General features: G+C 39.3%; 2 protein-coding genes across 3 annotated transcripts in view; both read right to left on the bottom strand.

Annotated features, from left to right (window-relative positions):
* Positions 1–389: 389 nt before the first annotated feature.
* pgm2 (phosphoglucomutase 2) lies at positions 390–9,243 on the bottom strand. The gene is made up of 13 exons (XM_086083965.1): positions 8,850–9,243; positions 6,908–7,075; positions 6,267–6,458; positions 5,873–5,956; positions 5,605–5,798; positions 4,720–4,909; positions 4,551–4,648; positions 4,082–4,262; positions 3,909–4,002; positions 3,046–3,175; positions 1,329–1,521; positions 845–978; positions 390–766 (listed from the first exon to the last, which is right to left on the bottom strand). The coding sequence occupies exons 1-13, from the start codon at positions 8,922–8,924 to the stop codon at positions 664–666; spliced, it is 1,836 nt and encodes a 611-aa protein (XP_085940091.1). The 5' UTR covers positions 8,925–9,243; the 3' UTR covers positions 390–663.
* Positions 9,244–12,071: 2,828 nt separating this feature from the next.
* The window catches only part of zcchc7 (zinc finger, CCHC domain containing 7), a 44,766-nt gene continuing 37,497 nt past the window's right edge, over positions 12,072–19,340 (bottom strand). For both annotated transcript variants that reach the window (XM_086083756.1, XM_086083757.1), the window contains exons 8-10: positions 14,679–14,774; positions 14,201–14,318; positions 12,072–12,892 (exon numbers count right to left, since the gene is read on the bottom strand). In XM_086083756.1, the coding sequence (XP_085939882.1) occupies positions 12,366–12,892; positions 14,201–14,318; positions 14,679–14,774 (741 nt within the window). In that variant the 3' untranslated portion in view covers positions 12,072–12,365. The remainder of the gene's footprint in view (positions 12,893–14,200; positions 14,319–14,678; positions 14,775–19,340) is intronic.

Raw genomic sequence — 19,340 nt, 5'->3', positions numbered from 1 at the left:
CATATACAGGTACTATGTACAGACACTACATCCGGGTTGGTTGGGGAAATTTAGGACACTTGGGATTCAATAAACACATTTAATTCATTACTAAATACGTTGTTCGTTTTGTTTTTAGACAAAATAATTATTCTGTTGTATGAATAGCAACAGGTGGATAAACAGGTTAATTGAGCTTCCTGCCATCCACGAGTTGCGCAATCTATCACTATAGTACATTGCTGTCAAAGATGAATACATCCACATAATTTGTAGTCAATAATCAAACCGATTCAGTGAAATTGTATAATTTATCACTGTGAAATAATTACGCAGATTATTGGATACTGTCAATAAATACCAGTACAAAGATTGTAAATGTGTTAAAGAAAGGCAAAAATAAATTGGGATCAATGGAATACAGTGTGTTTATTATTACCACCGTACTCTGTTCATGTGAAAGGAGTCCCAGCAACTTCACGGTAAATTAAAGTAACTCAAAATGTACTGTGCACATCAGGACAATTCAAAAAAATTTAAATAAAATATTTTAAGATAACTTTGCTTTAGATACAATTTAAGACATATGGAATATTGTTCTATGTTACTAGTTTCCACTGGTCCTCTGGTCAGCGTGCAAATAGAAATTAAGACATAATAACAATGTGTTTTAACGCATCAGTTCTATTCTGGCTTTGGTTGCAGTTTGTTCTTCTGTGGCTCAAAGAAGTTTTCAACGATGGCATCAACCAGTTGGTCTAGTTCCTTCTTCAGATGCTCCAAATCACTGTCAACAGAAAGGACCATTATGTCAGAATGAGCACATTTCTCTGACTTTAAATTGGTGAGATTGTGATTTTTGTACCTGTTACCAGGGGCTGCACACAGCTCAGTGTAATATTTGATTTTGGGTTCAGTGCCGCTGGTTCTCATGGTGGCCACGCCCCCGTTGGAGAAGGTGAATGTGATCATCTGACTGGAACGGGAGGTGGGAAGAATCTGGGGACCAGACAACGTGCCAGAGAATAGACAATGATGAAGAAAACTTTTTGAATAAGAAAGGCATTTTAGGATCTACTTTATTTTGGACATCTTTATTTAGTGTAGTGCAATTAGATTTTTCAAAAGTAAATTATTTGCCTTGGCTTATTAAAGGTTGGGACACACAGGTGTGTACAATTCAGTAGACAGTGTGACCGTCTACAAAGGTTTGAGTTAAGTTATTGGTCTGACATCGTACGGTAGAACAGCCAGCAGACTCTTGATTTTGTTTTCACATTTTGGTGATGCATTTAGCTGCATTTTTTCTTTTTCCGGGGAAAAAAAAATAAACAAAGGTTGGCACGTACAGCCTTGTTATCGGGCTGGTTGCTGTCATAGCCGGTGGTCAGGTCGCGGACAGCAGTGATGGAGAAGGGACCACATTTGCTCGGGTAGGAGTCCTTGCCGCCGCTGTAGTTGCGCAGACGCTCAAACAAGCTGCGGATCACATCCTGGTCATGGCAGATGAAGTAGGAGTTCTTACTGAGGTGGTAGCCATACCTGGGAGAGAGGGAGGAGGCATAGAGAGATAGGGAGATAGAGAAAGATAGAGAGAGATGCACTTTACATTTCAGTACCTCAAAAATGTTAATCCAGAGGTACACTTTAACTCAAGAGAAAGTTGCAAAGAATTCAGTGTGTATTAAGAGTGTAATTATTGGCAAAAAAAAAAAAAGTTAAATGCTGCTTGGTTGTCAATTTGTCAAAGTTCGTCCAGATTTTTACATACATTTTTCATTTTTATGGAAAAATTTTTTTTTTTTAGTCTTCTTGTGAAGCTATTCTGGCAGCAGTGTGCAGTTCTTGGCAGAGCTAATATTCAATGTTAGGCCCGACCAATTAATCGGCCGCCGATTATAATCAGCCGATTACTGGCCTTCAAACATCGGCCAAAACAATTGGCCAACTGGGCCAAATGGCCAATTATTTTCCCCTTAAAGCGTTATTGAAAGAAAACAAAAGTTTCAGACGCTGCGAAAGTACCCTGAATGCACCATTTTGCTTGCATAGCATTAGCAACTAGCAAGTGTGTAGCATATGTTATTCTGGTTGTCCCTAAGCATCCTTTAAGCTGTTTTATGACACCGCAGTTGGAGTTAACTGCAAAACTAAACACACGACGTTAAGATTACATCCACTGTATATTTAAATACAAAACATGCTTCGCTTTTAAAACATCGCTAGCCTAGAACTAATGCTAAAAGTGTAGGGAGGAAGTTAGCATGACGTCGGGAGTGTTTTTCCTTCAAAAAATGAATATCCACACACAAATCTTGTGGGAACACATACCCACAGGTGAGATAACAACATACGCAAAGGCACAAATTCTTCCCAATGTGTGAAAAACAAGTTATTTTAATATAATTGAATCACAACTTTCTTCTGTACTCACTTTAAGTATGTATGCCATGGATGCACGGCACCACACTGCCCCTAAGAGGCCAAACCGCACAGGAACAGACACTATTTGTTCTTAATGTTTTACTTTGTTCTATTCTTATTTCACATACTAATTGTTTTAATTTGTCATTTTTCTGTCAAGTTATATTTAAAGTTGATATTTCAAGGATTCAAAGATTTTCTTTTCTCAAAAGTCAAGGATGCAAACATCCAAGGATTTTTTTTTGTCTGAAAACATTTTCACATGACATGGCATGAAATTTCCCAAGATTTGTGGAAATAACACAAGATAAAAATATATAAAAGATAAGGTTAATGCTTTACAACAGTTGTAAGTAATGGCTTCATTATTGACACATAAATCTATACAATAACCTTATGTATACTTTCATTCTACGGACTTGTCATTCAAAGCAGAGAATCTTAATACGGAAAGTTTGTGCATAAGTGACACCCATTGAAAAGGAATTTGGGGGGGTAATGTTATGCATTATATATATATTTTAAAATAATCGGCAGATCAACCGGTAATCAGAATTTTTTTCTGCCAAAAATCGGTATTTGCATCGGCCAAAAAAAAAAAGCATACCGGTCGGGCCCTAATTCAAAGTGTGACTTTCTTACTCTTCATAGATGGCTGTGAGTTGCTGAGAAAGACTCTTCTGTTTAGCAGCCAGGTAGGAAACCATTTCTCCAGCTATTGCAGCAGCACTCACTCCATCTTTGTCCAACACTGAGGGACTGCACATGTACCCTGCAACACACACATACACAATGAGCAATGCAATTCGATGACTGCTGCTGCTTTGGGATCCAACACAATACGCAGGATAAAGAAATGTGCTGGTATAGACGCATTCAGTCTGATCAAGTGCTGAAAGTCATTATGTTAGTATAAAGACAACGGATGACCCATCCGTTGTCTGTACTGCTAATCTCGTTTTGGGTCATGGGGAAGCTAAAACGTATTGCTGTAAATGAGAATTGTATTTATTAATACTTGTTACTATTTTTGGGTGTATAGTAATTTACTTGATTGACTGTTAAAAAACATCAGAGGACTTCCCAATTCAAATGTGATAATGTCTTGTGAGAGGTTGGCAGAAACTCAACAGGAAGTTGTGCTAAATCTAAATCACATGCAGACTTGTGAGGCTACAAATAAAATTACCATGTGACATCAGGAAGATAATGAGAATTACAGTAATTGAACGCTCCAAAGACTTAATCAGGAGATCCCCTCTATTACATCGTTACCATAATAGGATAATTGCCAAAGTCATTTTTTTAACTTACTGTTGAAATATCAATAAAAAAATACCAATGTGATTGCCAAAAATAGTGTCAGTCATCCAGATTCCATGTCATAGTAACCCCGCTAGGGTTTAATCGGGGCAAATGGACTCCTCCCCCTTGTTCACTTTGTTATGCTTTCTCTAGTTTGGCAATTATGATGTTAGGCTAACGGGATTTGCGTGTGTGCTTACCGATGGCTTCCTCAAAGGCAAACAGAACAGTCTTGCCTCGATCCAAAAGGTCCCGTGCTCTATTTCCCATCCATTTGAATCCTGTCAGGGTTTCCTATTCAGAAAGTTTCTATAATTGAATCCGTATTTCTCGCACATGGCAAAACGGCACTTTTCAGCTGCGTATCTGTCACCTCAAAATGGAAGCCTTCCTTGACAGCAATGGCACGTAGAATCTTGGATGAGACGGTGCTGGCCAACATGTAGACGTTTTTCACAGCGCCGTCATCAGGGGTTTGCTCTTTCCAGCAGTGGAACATCCACCAGCCCAGTAACGCCCCGAGCTCATTACCGCTCAACACTCGCCACTGACCGCTGGCAGACAGCAAGAAGACAATATACAGTGCCAGAGAAAAACACATTACCATTGTGACATGTCTACTCTCCCACATAGTATTTCACAGAAAACAAAAAAACAAACAAAAAAAAAAAAAAAAAATTATATATATATATATATATATATATATATATATATATATATATATATATATATATATATATATATATATATATATATATATATATATATATATATATATATATATATATATATATATATATATATATATATATATATATATATATATATATATATAAACACACCTCTCCTGCCTCTCAGCGACAGCCAGCCTATCAGCATCCGGGTCATTGGCCAGCACGACATTGGCCCCCTCCGTCTCCGCCAATGAAAACGAGAGGGTCTACAAAACACATACACAAAATCAGTGCCCCTTACACATGTTGGTTGGTACGTGTGTGTTGCGCCACATACCAGAACTCCCTCTCCTTCCTCAGGATTGGGGTATTTGACAGTGGGGAACTCGGGGTCCGGCTCTTTCTGTTCCGCGACAGCATACGGCGGGTGAAGGTCAAAGGCCTTGAAAGCCGCCTGCACAAACGTGTGGCCGACGCCGTGCACTGACGTATGTACGATTTTCACCTCAGAACTCTTGTTTAACTCCCTGGAAGAGAAAGAGAACCACAGCCATGACTTTGAATGTGAGTGCGGTTTAACAATGAAGTGTGACATTCCCATATATTTTCTACAGGTGCTAGCATATATTAGTATAGAGGATTAATGTGCAAAAGAGGCCATGTCCAGATGCAGACATGTATGTTTTATTAATTTTTTAAGAGTTTCAGACGTTCAGTAGTGTTTGCTATTGTGTGTTTAATTTCAACGTTAATGTGGACAACATTTTGCTCTCAGTATTAAAAGGGGTAGTCAACCCAATTTTTTTTCATTGACAATAATATGTTCTACGCAGCCCCACTAGTCTAAATACGGCATTTTGGTTAATATTGCGTTAGTGGCATATGAGTTAAGCAGCAAAATCCAGCACTTTTTATCAATATCAGAAGGCGGCCATTTTGCCCATGCTGTCGAATGACAATGACAGTTGCTCAGGGCTCAGGTAACAACCAATCACAGCTCAGCTTAAAAAAAAAAACAGGTGAGCTGTGATTGCCTGCAACTGTGATGTCATCTTCAGTCGACAGCAGGTGGCAAAATAGCCGCCCACAAATGTAATATTAATCAGAATGTCATGTTTAGACTAGTGAGGTCACATAGAACATGATTATTGTCAAGAAATATTTAAGGTTGACTTCCCCTTTAAAAAAAAAAAGCCCACTTGTTTGCTATTTACGTGACTACCTGTGAAGGCAGTGTTTCTGAATGGCTTTGAAGTAGTTTGTGTGGATGTCCTTATAAGGGTCTTTGAGCAGGGGGCTCTTCAGGGCTCCCTCTGTATTCCAGGACTCTGACCAAGGCTCCAGATTCTCCTCTATGGCCTTGGAGATGCCTTTGTCGTGGGGGGGCACAATCTGGGCACCGTTGTCCCAGTAGACCTAAATCAGAGGAGGCAGGTGTAAACGGGGTCAATTCTTAAAATAAAATGTTTTTTTGTTGTTGCAGTTTTTACCTTGTAGCCGTTGTCTTGTTTTGGGTTGTGTGAGGCAGTCACCATGATACCAGCACACAGCCCAAGATGTGAAACCGCGAAAGGCTGAAAAAAAAAAAAAAAAAAAAACATCAGCAAAAATCAGCTTGGCCAGCCTTAAACATTAAGTTAAGAGAGGGAACTAAGTTACCAAAGTAAACAAACAGTAAAGGTGAAGGGTCATCCTAAATGTGTTATGTAATGTGTAGTCGACTGAGAGAAGTGTGCTTTGGGAATGGAATTTGCTCTTGCTTGCTTTCGTCCAGTATAACATACCAGAAGTGAACTTGACTATGCTACTGTGATATAAACCATGTTAGCTGTAAATCATTTGAGCAGTTGTAAAAAAAAAGGGGAGGATAAAGCTGCATGTTACCACAAAAGGAGTTGGGGTGATGTCGGAGAAGAGGTGCACATGAACTCCTCGGCTGATGAACACGGCTGCAGCCAGTCGGGCAAACTGCTTGCTGCTGCCCCCGCTGGGAGGGTGGACTCGGGCATCGTAGCCGATCACCACGCCTCGCTCCTTGAGGTTCCCAAATTTTTCCTCCAGGTAGCGACAGAAGCCCTGTTGAGAAAAAAACAACAACAACGGGCAATGAGTGGAATACAAGTGGGCAGTATGACTTCAAGTAAATGTTCAGTTCATTCCGTCACATAAATCGAAAATAAGGCTTTTTATATGCGAATGCAACTCTTCGTCTTGCATGGTGCAAAAGATCCTTCGTGTAAGGCATCTTCAAATCTAAATCTGCATTTTTGTTGTGCCAAATCAATCGGTTCGTCCTCGTTCTATTCCGACCACACAATACTTTCTCACAAAACACCGGCCCTCATTCACACATCCTCTGCCAAAATGTTTGAATGGAATTTGTTCTTGAGACAGAAAAAAACAACATCACTGTTTTGTCTGCATGCAATCGGAATTTCACCCAAAATAGAACGTGAACTAGCAACACGGGCATATGGTCTCATTGCGCTTGTGTGTGTTATGCATGCGTTTATCCATTAACCAACCTGTGTAGTCTGGATGATAGTGAGGTCATTCATACAGGCTATGCCGGGGCCCATGGCTGCCCTCAGACCTGCCGTACCAAACTCCATCCTGGAGGAGAAACATTTCTTTAGCGTCTCTACGGCGCCGTCCTTCAGCAGCTTCTCCACCGCAGAAGCTGTCTTTGGATTCTAGGGTGTGAAAACAACTATCATTAGAAAACATATACAGTGGATATTAATTTGATCAAATTCATCGGGAAAAAAAATCAGATTCATCGATTATTAAAATAATCGTTTGTTACAGGCTTGCAGCTCTAGTCGTGACAGGACTCAATTACGTTAGCGCAAAGTAGTCTGTGTCCGTTTTCCAATGTGACCTGATTAGTGACATCCCTTGTCAATTGGAGGCAATGAATGAATGACTGTTTGTGTTAGCCACATGCACGTCATATGTATTAACACAGTGTGTAAAACATTCTGTGAACATTCCTATCCTCCGTGTCCGTACGATGACAGCCTGGTGGGCTTTTCAAGAATGACAGTGAAAAAAGAAAAATGCAAAACACAAAATGTTTTGTTTATTAGCAGTAATACACCATCGGTGATAATGATGTGTGTTGGTTTTAGTTCCCAAGTCGATTCTTTTTTTGTGGTCATATTTGTAACGCAAACGGTGATTCATCCATCCATTTTCCATAGTTCTTGTAAGAATCACCTGTGAGTTCAAAACAGTGCCCTGGATTGGTCACCAAGTCACATAAAGACAACAAAACGCCAATCACATTCATATTAACACCTGGGGACTTTTAAATTTTGAGGAAGCCTGAAAGCCCACGCAAGCCCTGGGAAATCATGCTAACTCCACACAGGAAGGTGGAGCCCAGATTCTAACCCAGCTCAAAACTGAGGTAAAAGTGCTAAACACAAGACCACCGTGCTGCCTCGAATGTTGAGCCATAATATTAACTCATTCACTGCCACTGACGGCTAAAGACTGTGAAGACTATTTTTATTAGTTTAACATTATTTCCCACTTTTGTTAACAAGAGTATGAAAACCTAGAATTTTTTTATTGTACGTTTAGAACAGATATAAAATGTGTGATTAATTGTGAGTTAACTAGTGAAGTCATGCGATTAATTATGATTTCAAATTTTAATCGCCTGACACCCCAAATTTGTAATAATGTTTTCATCTTTTTTTTTAAATTCATTCATTGCCATTGACGGCTATAAACGTCAAAAATTAATTTAAACTATTTCTATTAGTTTAACATTTTTCTCCACTTTTGTTGACAAGAGTATGAAAACCTAGAATTTTTTTATTGTACATTTAGAACAGATATAAAGTTTGTGATTAATCGTGAGGTAACTAGTGAAGTCATGCGATTAATTACGATTCAAATCCTGACGGCCCTCATTTTTAATAATCTTTATTTTAAGATGAATTTGAATGAGTTAAACTATTAACACTCAAATCATCAAACTAGACGTTCAAAGTTATATACAAATACATTAATGTACGGAAATAAAATACAAACGTAGCAAACTACAAATTATTGGGTTCATCTAGTTACATATCCAAGCTCACTAAGATGCCTTGCAGTTCTAGTACAGACAGGGACAGTTTGAGACGAATGTGTTTGTTTTATAGATGCCATGGAATGTAATTACAGGCTCGTCAAATGTTTTAGTGTAAAATACACTAACAGTAGTTAAGTCAGTGGTGTATGATTCGCTAATATTAAAGGACTTGCTAACATTAGAGGAGGTAAGAAGCGTCCTCTCCTCATGGCATTCAGAAAAGTCCACTTTTTTACTACGTGGATATTTCATGACAAAATAGCTGCATCTCAATAATGTGCAAACTACAACTTTATACGAGCATTAGGAATGTCGGAAAATATCTGATATTTCCTCTGGTTGCTAGCAGGCTAACACAGGCTAGCAGTAATCTTTCTTACCTTATCATATTGTAGCCATTGTCTGACAGCCTGGTCCAGTTTAGCGTCACCGGTTTTGGAGGAGCCGTTTTCCATGTTGCTGCTTTGGCAGATGACGGAGGAGGTCTCTCTAGCGAAGGTTTACGAGACCTACTTTACGGGAGACCCCCGGTTGAGTGTGCTGCGTTCAAGTTGTATGGGAAAACCCAGAATTTCCTGTTTTTTTCTTCAGCGAGGAACGCGGTAAATGTACTCCTTTTCTTTCGTTCTTTCTTTTTTCTTTCTAACATCATTTGGAGTTCTTAACATTGACTGCTTAATATTAAATACTTGTTTGCAGAACTCTAAGTCGACGTGTCGCGAGGAAACGACGCGGTACATACAAACCTAAAAGTGCAAACTACATTTAATCAGTTACATTTCCCATTTCGTCCTACTTTCACTGCCCCCCTCCTCGCGTTTTTAGGTCGGGGGTAATATTTGCAATGCGGAGTAATGAATGAACAAATGTCACGAGTTTCTCGTGTGCTGCCTTCAATCTTTAACAAAAATGTGGTAATATCGATAATCGCAGCTTGCGTCAGTCATTCAAAAAAGGTATTTAAAAAATAAAACAAGATAAAGAACAACATTTTTTATGATTGATAGTCTATCAGCTAATTGCTTAAGCAAATATGCAATGAGGCTTACTACTCAATATGCATCTTAGTAGCCAGGGCCGGCGCTAGCCATTTTGGTGCCCTAAGCATAAATGCTTTGTGGTGCCCCACCCATCACCCACCCCTGACAAAAATGAACAATATCTGAGTATTTGTCAGTTTTGCTTTGTTTCACAAAATAACTGGTCAATATTAATGTTTCAAAAACTTTCACAAAAATAAGACTCTTCTTTTTGTGAAAGTTTTCAAATAAGAGACCTACTGAAATTCACTATGGATATAAACGATTTCATCACAAAAAAAATTGGTGATATAACTATTGCAAATGGGCATAGCTTTCCACCTATTTTGGTGGCGTCATGAGTCGTCCCTCACTCTATTGCTTTGTGTGAATAAAGGAGAGAAGAAACAAAGAGTAGTCATTCCCTTGTGTATGTTAATTCTACAAAAGTAGAATGGAGCCGATTATGATGGAACATTTGATCACATTTCATTAATTTGAGCATTTCATTCTTGGTCATTGTCTTCTTTGTTTCTCAAATGAATCTGCTATATAATAATAAAAATAAACCTGCATTTATAATGTATAATTCTCATCACATTCACCACAAAAACTCTAAAGCTCCTTTGAATAAGTTCCCTGTAAACAACAGGTATTAACAGAATGAACAGAACACTAAAGGGTGCTATAGATCAGACCTGCTATAGCATTTTTATTGTTTTTTCATCATTGATGATGGGGTAAATAAATAATAGAATGTTTCCACGTACCCCTTGCAATGTGCTCACGTAGGACTCGTCATCGCTGTTTGGTGCACTGAATGAGTTTTTCTACAGAAATTTGAGATGTCCTATTGTGTGAGTGGTCATTGAACGCACTTTGAGTCTGCTGCCAAACGCGAGTTTGAGTACAGTACTTGCTTTACTTTTGCTTCTCCACGCAGCTATCGGTCGTTAAATATAAGCCACTGAAATATAAGCATGTTGTTAGTGTCTTTAAATGAAACGACGGGTTGTAATAATCGCGCGTGGTGTGACGTCATTGAGTGCGCGCTGCGCGGCAGGCTATACGATTTTTTTCGGGGGTAAGTACATTGGCACAACACCTGTTTGTGGGGCATCAACTTGCCTTTACCTCCGCGTACGTGAAATAATTTATTTAATTTCACTCAATATAGGCTCCAGGAGAGGACCGCAAATTTAGATTCGCATACGTCCAAGAAATTTATTTAATTTCACACAATATGGGCAAAAAAAAGAGGAACACAAAATGCATGCTTTACAATTTTTTATTTTAAATATTACATACTAATATGATTATAATTACTTTTATTATGATTTTTTACTAGCTTGATTTTTTATATTTTTTTTGCTGCCCGCCCAGGCAGTCTGGTAGTTGCCCACTTGAGCAGTTGAGTAAAGATTCATGATGAAACATAAGAGCAATACATCTTGCACACATTTTTAAGAACAGCACAGCACTAACTCTATCCCAAACTCAAATTCGAATACTGGATTTAATAAAAGAGCTGTTCATTACTGTGATGCTGTCATATTTTATTGTGATATTTACACCATATACTGTAAAATAAAGAGCACGGTAATTGTGTTGTCAATAATTAAATCTAAAGTTTATCCAGGAAGGTCCATTCATGTTATTATGGCTTTGCTATGTGACAAAAATTAAGAACAATTCAGTGAGAATACATGTTATATTTTAAAATTTTATGACCGATGCGCTTACAGCAAATACAAATACTATAGTTCCTTGATATAAGAGTTAAATTTGTTCCGTGACCACATTTGTAACTCTGCATCTCATGTTTCCCTAATGAAAGGAAAAGAGAGAAATAACCTAAAACAGACTGTAAAGAATTAAACAGTTCCTGCATCATGAGTTAATGCTGCAATCTAATCGATTGTGCCGCTCCCTTCTGGTGTGCCTGCCTTAGCCACTGGAAGGCAGTGTGCCCTGTGATTGGCTGGCCACCAGAATAAGTGGTACAGAGAATGTCGGTAAAACATGTAAACATGAATGGTGCCTTTGGTAGCTTCTTTAGACATCTTGTGTAAAACAGAAGACATTGTTCCACCATTTGTGTTCAAATATACTGTACATTGCTTCGAAAACGGCAACAACCTATTGTTGGCACGTGAGTGACGTTTTGCATAGTTTGCTAGCACTTGAGCTAAGCGAAATTTCCTAAGGCAAAGCAAAGGCTGTTTTAAGTACACAAGTAAAAGCAAAATAAATAATAAATGGCTGAATGGTGTTTGTATCTCAGGTGGAAAAAAAAAAAATCACAAGTTGGGTGAATCGCAATTCAAACTCAAAGCACCACTGTATGCAATTATACAGTGTAAAAAAATAATTAAAAAAATACAGTAGCTAATTTTATGTGTTCTAATCAGCCTTGCCTTTTAGAGCCGAGTCTTTTTTTTCTTCTTCTTTTTTTTTTACAATATAAGAGCAGTGAAAACAAAAACAAAAAAAGAAGTACCAGTAGTGCAAACAAGCAACAACAGATTTTTTTTTTTTTTAATGGAAACAAATTCACTTGAAACAGGAAGAAAGAGAGCAAAATAATAATGTTAGCGCTTTATTAATGCAAAATTACAAGCAGCCAGACCATTCATCTTTTTTTTTTTCAATGGACATGGTCGAGCCACCATGATCCGAGTTGTGGTGGCCCTGCCAGAACCAGTACTGGCCCTGATTTAAAATGTAAATTCTCAAGAACGTGTTGATTTTGTCCCATTTATTTATGAAATCTGTCCTGGTGAACTTCGGGTGCTCCGACACAGTCACATGGTCACTGTTAATGTCGGGCTCTGCACACACTCAAATAGACGCACACACGCAGGTGCATACAAACTGCTATCGCTTGTGTTTCCTTTGCTTTATTTTAAACAGATTCTCATCTGTTGGATACGTCTGTGCGGCCTTTTGTTTCTTTGGATGATTTTTCTTCTTTTCATGTTTGTCTTTCTTTGACTTGCTAGGTTTGACTGATGAAGCTAGCTTATTGTTTTTACTCTTACTGTTCTTCTTCTTCTTCTTCTCTGGTTTTTCACGCCCACCTCCTCCTCTGGGGAAATCCATCGCTTCGTCTGCGATGAGTCCGCGCGATGCGGGGCGCTCTTTGGGCACGGCTCTCTTGGGCTTCCACTGTTTGCCTGCACTCTCCTGTTGTCTGTGCTTGTTAAACTTACTTTTAGGAGAGTCATTTCTGTCATGAAAATATTTATGGCTGGTGCTTGCTTTGTGGTTGAAGACATTCCTATCAATTTTTTTGTTAAAGAGGTGGCCATTGCTTGCATGGCTGATTTTTTGTTTCTTCTTCGTGGGTCCAGGAGAAAGCCCAGTTTGTGACTTGTCGGGCATAAGGCCATTTCTCTTCAGTGCTGGGGAGGGGGGGAGGGGGAGGGGGAGGGGATGATAACAGTATTAATTGGTGGTTGGGTTACTCACTGCAACATACTGAGGATGGATTTTAATATTTTTGTGACCTGATTTAGCGAAATGAGAGTGTGATTTTATTATATTATCCGACCATCAATACTGTAAAATACAGTGAATAACCCCAAAATCCCATTTAAAAAGCAGTTTTTAAAATCATGTTTGAGAATCTTGTTCTTTATTGTATGTTCTTTTAATATATTTTAGTAAGCTATTATTTCTTCCTTTATTTTGCTTTTAAATCTCTTTAACGATATAACTACTTTTAAATGTTGTATTTTTAATTACAGTATGTGATTAAGTTATGTAGTGTATGAAATGCGCTCTAAACGAGTGATTTAACCCCCCCCCCCCCCACCCTACATACTGCCTAGGTGCTATTAACTTATTTATTTATTATTTAAAACAAATCCTAGATACTGCCTAGGTACTGGTAAACATCTAAACCAGGGGTCACCAACGTAGCCCTCAAGGACCACATGAAGAGCCCGTGAGGGTGTTCCAAAAAATAGCTCACTGGTGGTGGGGTATTGTGATTTTCTAAGAATGTTGTATAAGTGATCATTTGAAAATGTCAAGAATGGGAGAGATTTTTGAAAATAAAGTATTGCATATTGTTTTTTATTTCCTAATTATTGTGCGGAAATCATTAACATGAGTTTTATTTCACATAAATAAATGTCATTAATTATTCATAATAAATAGAGCTGTCAAACAAATGTTTTTAGAATTGATTACCCTACTGATTATTAATCAATTACTCAGATATTCACTATTCAGCCTGCCCCGCATTTTGAAGCAGAAATTTTTGTGTCGACCAATTTTAAAAGTTTTTTTTTACCCCACCCAGCCATAACAACATATATCAGTAAGCCACAATAATCACATATAACATTAATAATAACATATGATTCAAAGTAATTTGATGTATTTATTTCCCAAAAGTGTGTACCAAACTGGTCGCCATTTGCACTCATCAGAAGCCAAGAAGTAGCTCTCAGCTTCAAAAAGGTTGGTGACCCCTGTTCTAAACAAAGAACATTTTCCGTTCCTTATTAAGCCCCCCCTGTATAATACCCAACCCTCCCGATTTAGGAAGTGTACTGGATCATATTATATTGCCTTCAGGCATGGTCTAATCAAGTTGAATACAGCAAGAATCTCATGAAATACTGGCAAATTGCCTTTAATTTTATGTGTACATGATTACTGTACTTCAAATGACTAATGTGTTCGTTTACTATGTGACCAACCTTCAACTTTGCCCTTCAGCCTGTGTTGTCTGCTTTTGATGTCTTTCATGCTGTCGTAAAAGTTGATGAAGGGCGTTGTAGCAAATGACCCCCTGAACATCCGCTGCTTGGTGCACCTCTGTGACGCACACAAAAAGGAGCCTTAGTTGTCAAGTCAATGTCGTTAAAATGTCCTTTTTAAGTCAATACAGCATCGTCGCTAACGCCTATGTCCCTTTTTCCTTTCTTTTATTTTTACTAATAAAAAAAAATTAAAAGACATAAATGGGCATAAGTGTTTTTCACAGGACAGCGACAATATGAGATTCCACTTCAACAAGGTTAGTGGTCATTGCGACAACTTAGTCACCAGATTGCTCAGGTAGGTGTCAGGGAAGTATTAATTAAATGCGACTAGAGACGCAAAGTGAAATACATCTGCCATAGCCATGAATTGATAACAACAAAGACACATTATATCCCGCTCAGTAATACTCACATGGCCAAAGTGTCCCTTTTTGGAACAGTTGTAGCAGTAGGCGGGACTTCGGCCTTTGTCCTCCCCCTCCTGCTTTAAAGGAGTGCCCGCCTTGGTCTGAGCAGAGAGACACAATTGAAAGAAACTCTGACAAGAAGGTTTAACATTCAAAATGACTCTCCAGTTGTGATCGTATATAAGCCTGCTGGATACAATGCGCTTTAATCTTTTGCTTCTGCCATCATTCCCATGCTATTGATACCGGCCTCTGTGGTGACTATGGGCGGCGATATAAACCGCTGATTACCGCGGCTATAGGTACATGCCTGTAATGACCCCCGTATGATAAGTGTGTGTATGTGTCACGGGGTCCCGTCCCCGATGGGCCAGGGCTCTGAAAGCCTTGCATGCTCCAGTAAGCACAGCAAATATACACTGATAAAGAGCAAGAGCAGAGACGCAGCGCAGTGCATTTACTGCTGATGTCACACACACACACGCACACACACACACACCTTTGTATCATTGTGGGGACATCTCATGCATTTCCTAACCCCTTCCCCTAACCCAATCCATCAAAAATGAATGCCTGCCCCCATTTCTTACCCTAACCTCAACCATAACCCAATTCAAACCTAAACTCTAAAACCAAGTCTTGACCCTCAAAAAGAGGTCTGAACTTGTGGGGACCACCAAAATGTCCCTACAATTTCAAGCCGGTCCCCACAATGGGAGTTAAACCTGGAAAAGCGCGCGTGTATGGGCCCCACAATGTAGCAAAGACAAAACCACACACACCCTTAAAAATGCTTCCCCATTCCCCGTGATTCCAAGATCACAATTTAAGGCCCATGTCATTTCTTAAAACATCGCTACGCTAACGTTAGCCTCATCCCAGCTTCCCTCTCTCTCTCTCGCTCTCTCTCTCTCTCTTTAACGCTTGAGTAGTTTTGCGGTAGAAAGGATGAATGCTATTAGCGCGTCGCGTCATTATCGGGTCAGACCGGCCGGGGCCCCATCTCCATCACAAAGGCCAGGAGATCACAGACCTCTTGCGCACACGCACACACAGTGAACACACACGCACACCGGCGAGATCACAGTTCTCGTCACCTCAGCCCCCCGCGGACCGCCACCCGCCCTGCCCCTCGTCCTATTCAGCGTTCATGTAAATTGGCTGTAGGTCTTCTTGTGTCGCTGCAACTCTGACCTTGGGCTTGTTATCTCAACCTGCTAGGATCCAGCACATAGACCACCCCCACCCCCCACCACCCCCAATCAGGGGGATCTAACTTGCGCAGAGGGTTTGTGATTCTTTCTTTCGTCCTCTTTTTTTCAGCATTGACTGATGACACTAAGTTGTTTTTATGAAGCCCAGAGTGACAGTCCATCAACACTTTGTAAACTTAAAAGGCTAATGAAAGACAGTAAATTACTCAGAAGTGGCAATTTCCAAACCAAGATGACCCTCGCAGACTTGCAGGTTGGTATGCATTACATAAATGTAGATTCAATCATTTCTGTGACACTGATTGAACAGATTTTCCATGAATGAATCTGTTCCTGAGTAAAACCATCTTTAAATAACGAATCATTGTAAAGTATCATTTTTGATTGTCATTCAAATTGAAAACGGGGCTAACCACCGCTATGGTTAAATGTATGGATGCTTTGGATGTATGTTTTACATATGGTCACTGCCAGGCGAAAACTTGCTGTCTAAATGAGCAGAATAGAAACTTGCTATATATTGGTCTTTCTTTAAAATGATCTATCTTTTTGGGGGGGGGGGGGTATCAAAAGTAGTAGTGGTATCAGTACTTGGTATCGATATCACTGACTACTCAATCAATAATTGAGCGTTTATATTATTGACAAACCCTCATAAGTCACAATTTGGCAAATTCCACCTTTTTCCCCAAAATCTATACTTTTGTTCGGTCTACACGTGGGGGTGTCATAATGGCTTGCTCTCTATGATGATGCAATGTAACTTAATGGTTGAACAAACATGCTGTTTTGGGGTCCCCTGAAAAGGGATGATTTCAGAGTTACAAGGTTTTGGCTCGATGCGACGCCAGTGATATATTTGACAATTTGTACTATTGGTCAGTTCCCATGTTTATCTGTTATATGAACAATTTTAAAAGAATACTTGACTAATTGAGACATTTAAAGTAGCACTAAGGAACTTTTCAACCTTAATAAAAAAAAATCATAACTCTTCTGAGAAAACATTGACTTAAAACGAGTTGGATGGCACCTTTGCCATGGCCTGTATCATTTTTACTGGCACTAACCAACTTTGAGGAAGATGGTAGAAACACTCCCACACAAAAAAACTACAAATGTGCTGACTGCTTTATGGCATACGTCAAGAGCTACCCCGGATGAAAGGACAGTCAAGGATCAACATTGGCCCGGATTTCACTCGCTGGAGTGAGCAAAAAAACAAAAAAACAAACAAACAAACAAACACGTAAAATAAACCAGGCTTGACTGGCTACATTTAGCTAAGGAACTGTATTTAGACCCTAACCGTGGAGTATGTTGTTTTGTTTACAATGTAGCAGTTTAGCATTAGCATAACTTAAAAAAAACATTTATTTTGATAAAAATTTTTGTGTGTGGTTTAAGTCAGCTTGCAATTGTCCATCGTGATCAGAATTTAAAGAAATGACACCATCTTCTGTAACATTTTACCTCATCCTCTTAAGAAACCCATTAATGACAAGTGGCCTAAACTACGAGATCCGCTTTACTCAACATCGCTCTGCATGAACGCGCAGATTGAGTCCGAGTGCAATGGCAGCAAGAACAATGTGATCCACTTCCTGCTGAGATGACACGAGGACTTTGTGGAGCAGCGATACTTGAGCCGGTCAGTAAAAAAAAGAGGCGAAAGAACACACAGTTTAGACTGGGCGTGGATAGAAGGCAGAAACCAGAGGTTCCTAAAGGCTTCGCTGTGTCGACATTGCCGACCAGCCAACCGTGGCCTCTCGTGCACGCACGCACACACACAAAACTGTGTTCCCACAGTTGTCTGGACACTACAACACTCTGTCTTTTTAAGCCTCACTCTCCTCAGGTCCTTGCTTGGCTGCTGGTGGCAAAGCCGTGATAATCCTTCGGCCAACACAAAGCTTAGACTGTTACAGACAACAATCGGAAGCAAAACACACACACACACACACACACACACACACACACACACACACACACACACACACACACACACAATCTGAGAAGCAAGCAGGCTTGTGTGTGCGTAAGGGGGGCGGGAACAAGCGGGCTGGGGACAGCGGCGTCGTTTTGCATATGTTATTGCAGCATTTGGGAGAGGTTTGCATATGTTACTGGGCCGACAAGGGAACAACCCCGCACGCTTTATCATAGAGAACAGCTTCAAAACAAGACTGTCGGGTTCATACCACAACAGGCAATTCGACTGAGTGAGTATAAAAATGCAAAAAAAAGAAAGAAAGCAAAATATGAAATTCGAACAACAAACCAAACTGTTATAAACACACCAAAGACATTTCAATTTAAACAAATGCTCAAATATGCTCTGTTTGATCATTCCGTCATATTTTTGATTTCATCTCCTATAACTGGTCACAGGAGGTGAAACCTTCTCTCGACATTCCTGCCAATCAACTTCACACAAACCTTCACCTCTACACGCAAAAAATCGAAACCATCCAGCTAAGCGGAAAGGCACAAAGACTTGCAAAGCCTGTTAGACCTCTGATAACGCAGCACCTTTCCACGTGTGTGTGTGTGTGTGTGTGTGTGTATGTGAGCATTGTCATGTACATCCAAGCAGAGCATACAAAAAAATAAATAAAAAAACACCTGTACAAAAACATTAAAAACAACCAGCATGCATCTCCAGGCAGAACGTGATTTGAGAGGAAGTTTATATAACAGTAGGACATTCCAAAAGTGAATAGTTTATTCCTTGGTCGGTTTACTAAAATTCTTAACTTGAAAAACAAACAAAAAAATCTCTGAAATTAAGGAAAAATTTGATGATTTGTAAATGATGCAAGTGTAAAATTATAAAAAAATATATATATAACCAATCCCTAAAAAAAAAAAGTTATGTAATATATAGGACTTTAAAGATGGTTAAATTTAATGAAAAGATCAGAGGGATTTTAATTAACAACTTTCATTAAACACCATTGAAAAGTTGACTTTTGATTGGTTGCAGTACTTAGTTTGACCACTGGGTGGTGCTCAAACACCATGCAGCTTGGGAGCGCTAATGGGAGACAGTTGAAGAAAAGGCATTTCTTCATAACTGTCTTGATAGTTAATTGGCTTTTGTACAAAAAGAAAAACATTCACAACAACAATTAAACTGCCAATACTACTAGTTGGTGTTAATTTCGTGTCTTATTTATAACTGGCTATTTAAGGAACTCAAACCCAAATGAGAAAAGACATTGCATTTTCCATCTGTCCATTTTGTATACCACGTCTATCATTAAGGTCGCGGGTTAGCTGGAGCCTATCCCAGTTGACCTTGGACAAGAAGTAAGGTGCACTCTGGATTGGTCGCAAGGGCACATACAGACAACCCTTCACAGTCACATTCACACCTCAGCGCAATTTAGTCTTCAATTAACCTCACGAAGATGTTTTTAGAAAGTGGGAGGAAGCTGAACATGCTCA

The sequence above is a fragment of the Leptonotus elevatus genome, chromosome 8 (assembly GCF_054856555.1).
Source record: "Leptonotus elevatus isolate MCC_2025b chromosome 8, RoL_Lele_1.0, whole genome shotgun sequence".
Classification (NCBI taxonomy): Eukaryota; Metazoa; Chordata; class Actinopteri; order Syngnathiformes; family Syngnathidae; genus Leptonotus; species Leptonotus elevatus.
This window is presented reverse-complemented; position numbering and strand designations above follow the sequence as displayed.

Bases quoted from the DNA above. Each gene is read 5' to 3' on its own strand.
- pgm2 (XM_086083965.1), bottom strand. From the start codon at position 8,924: ATGGAAAACGGCTCCTCCAAAACCGGTGACGCTAAACTGGACCAGGCT. The intron at 4,003-4,081 runs GTGACAGATACG...CTTTCTGAATAG, and splicing joins AGGAAGGCTTCCATTTTGAG to GAAACCCTGACAGGATTCAA. The intron at 979-1,328 runs GTACGTGCCAAC...TCTGGTCCCCAG, and splicing joins ACCAGCCCGATAACAAGGCT to ATTCTTCCCACCTCCCGTTC.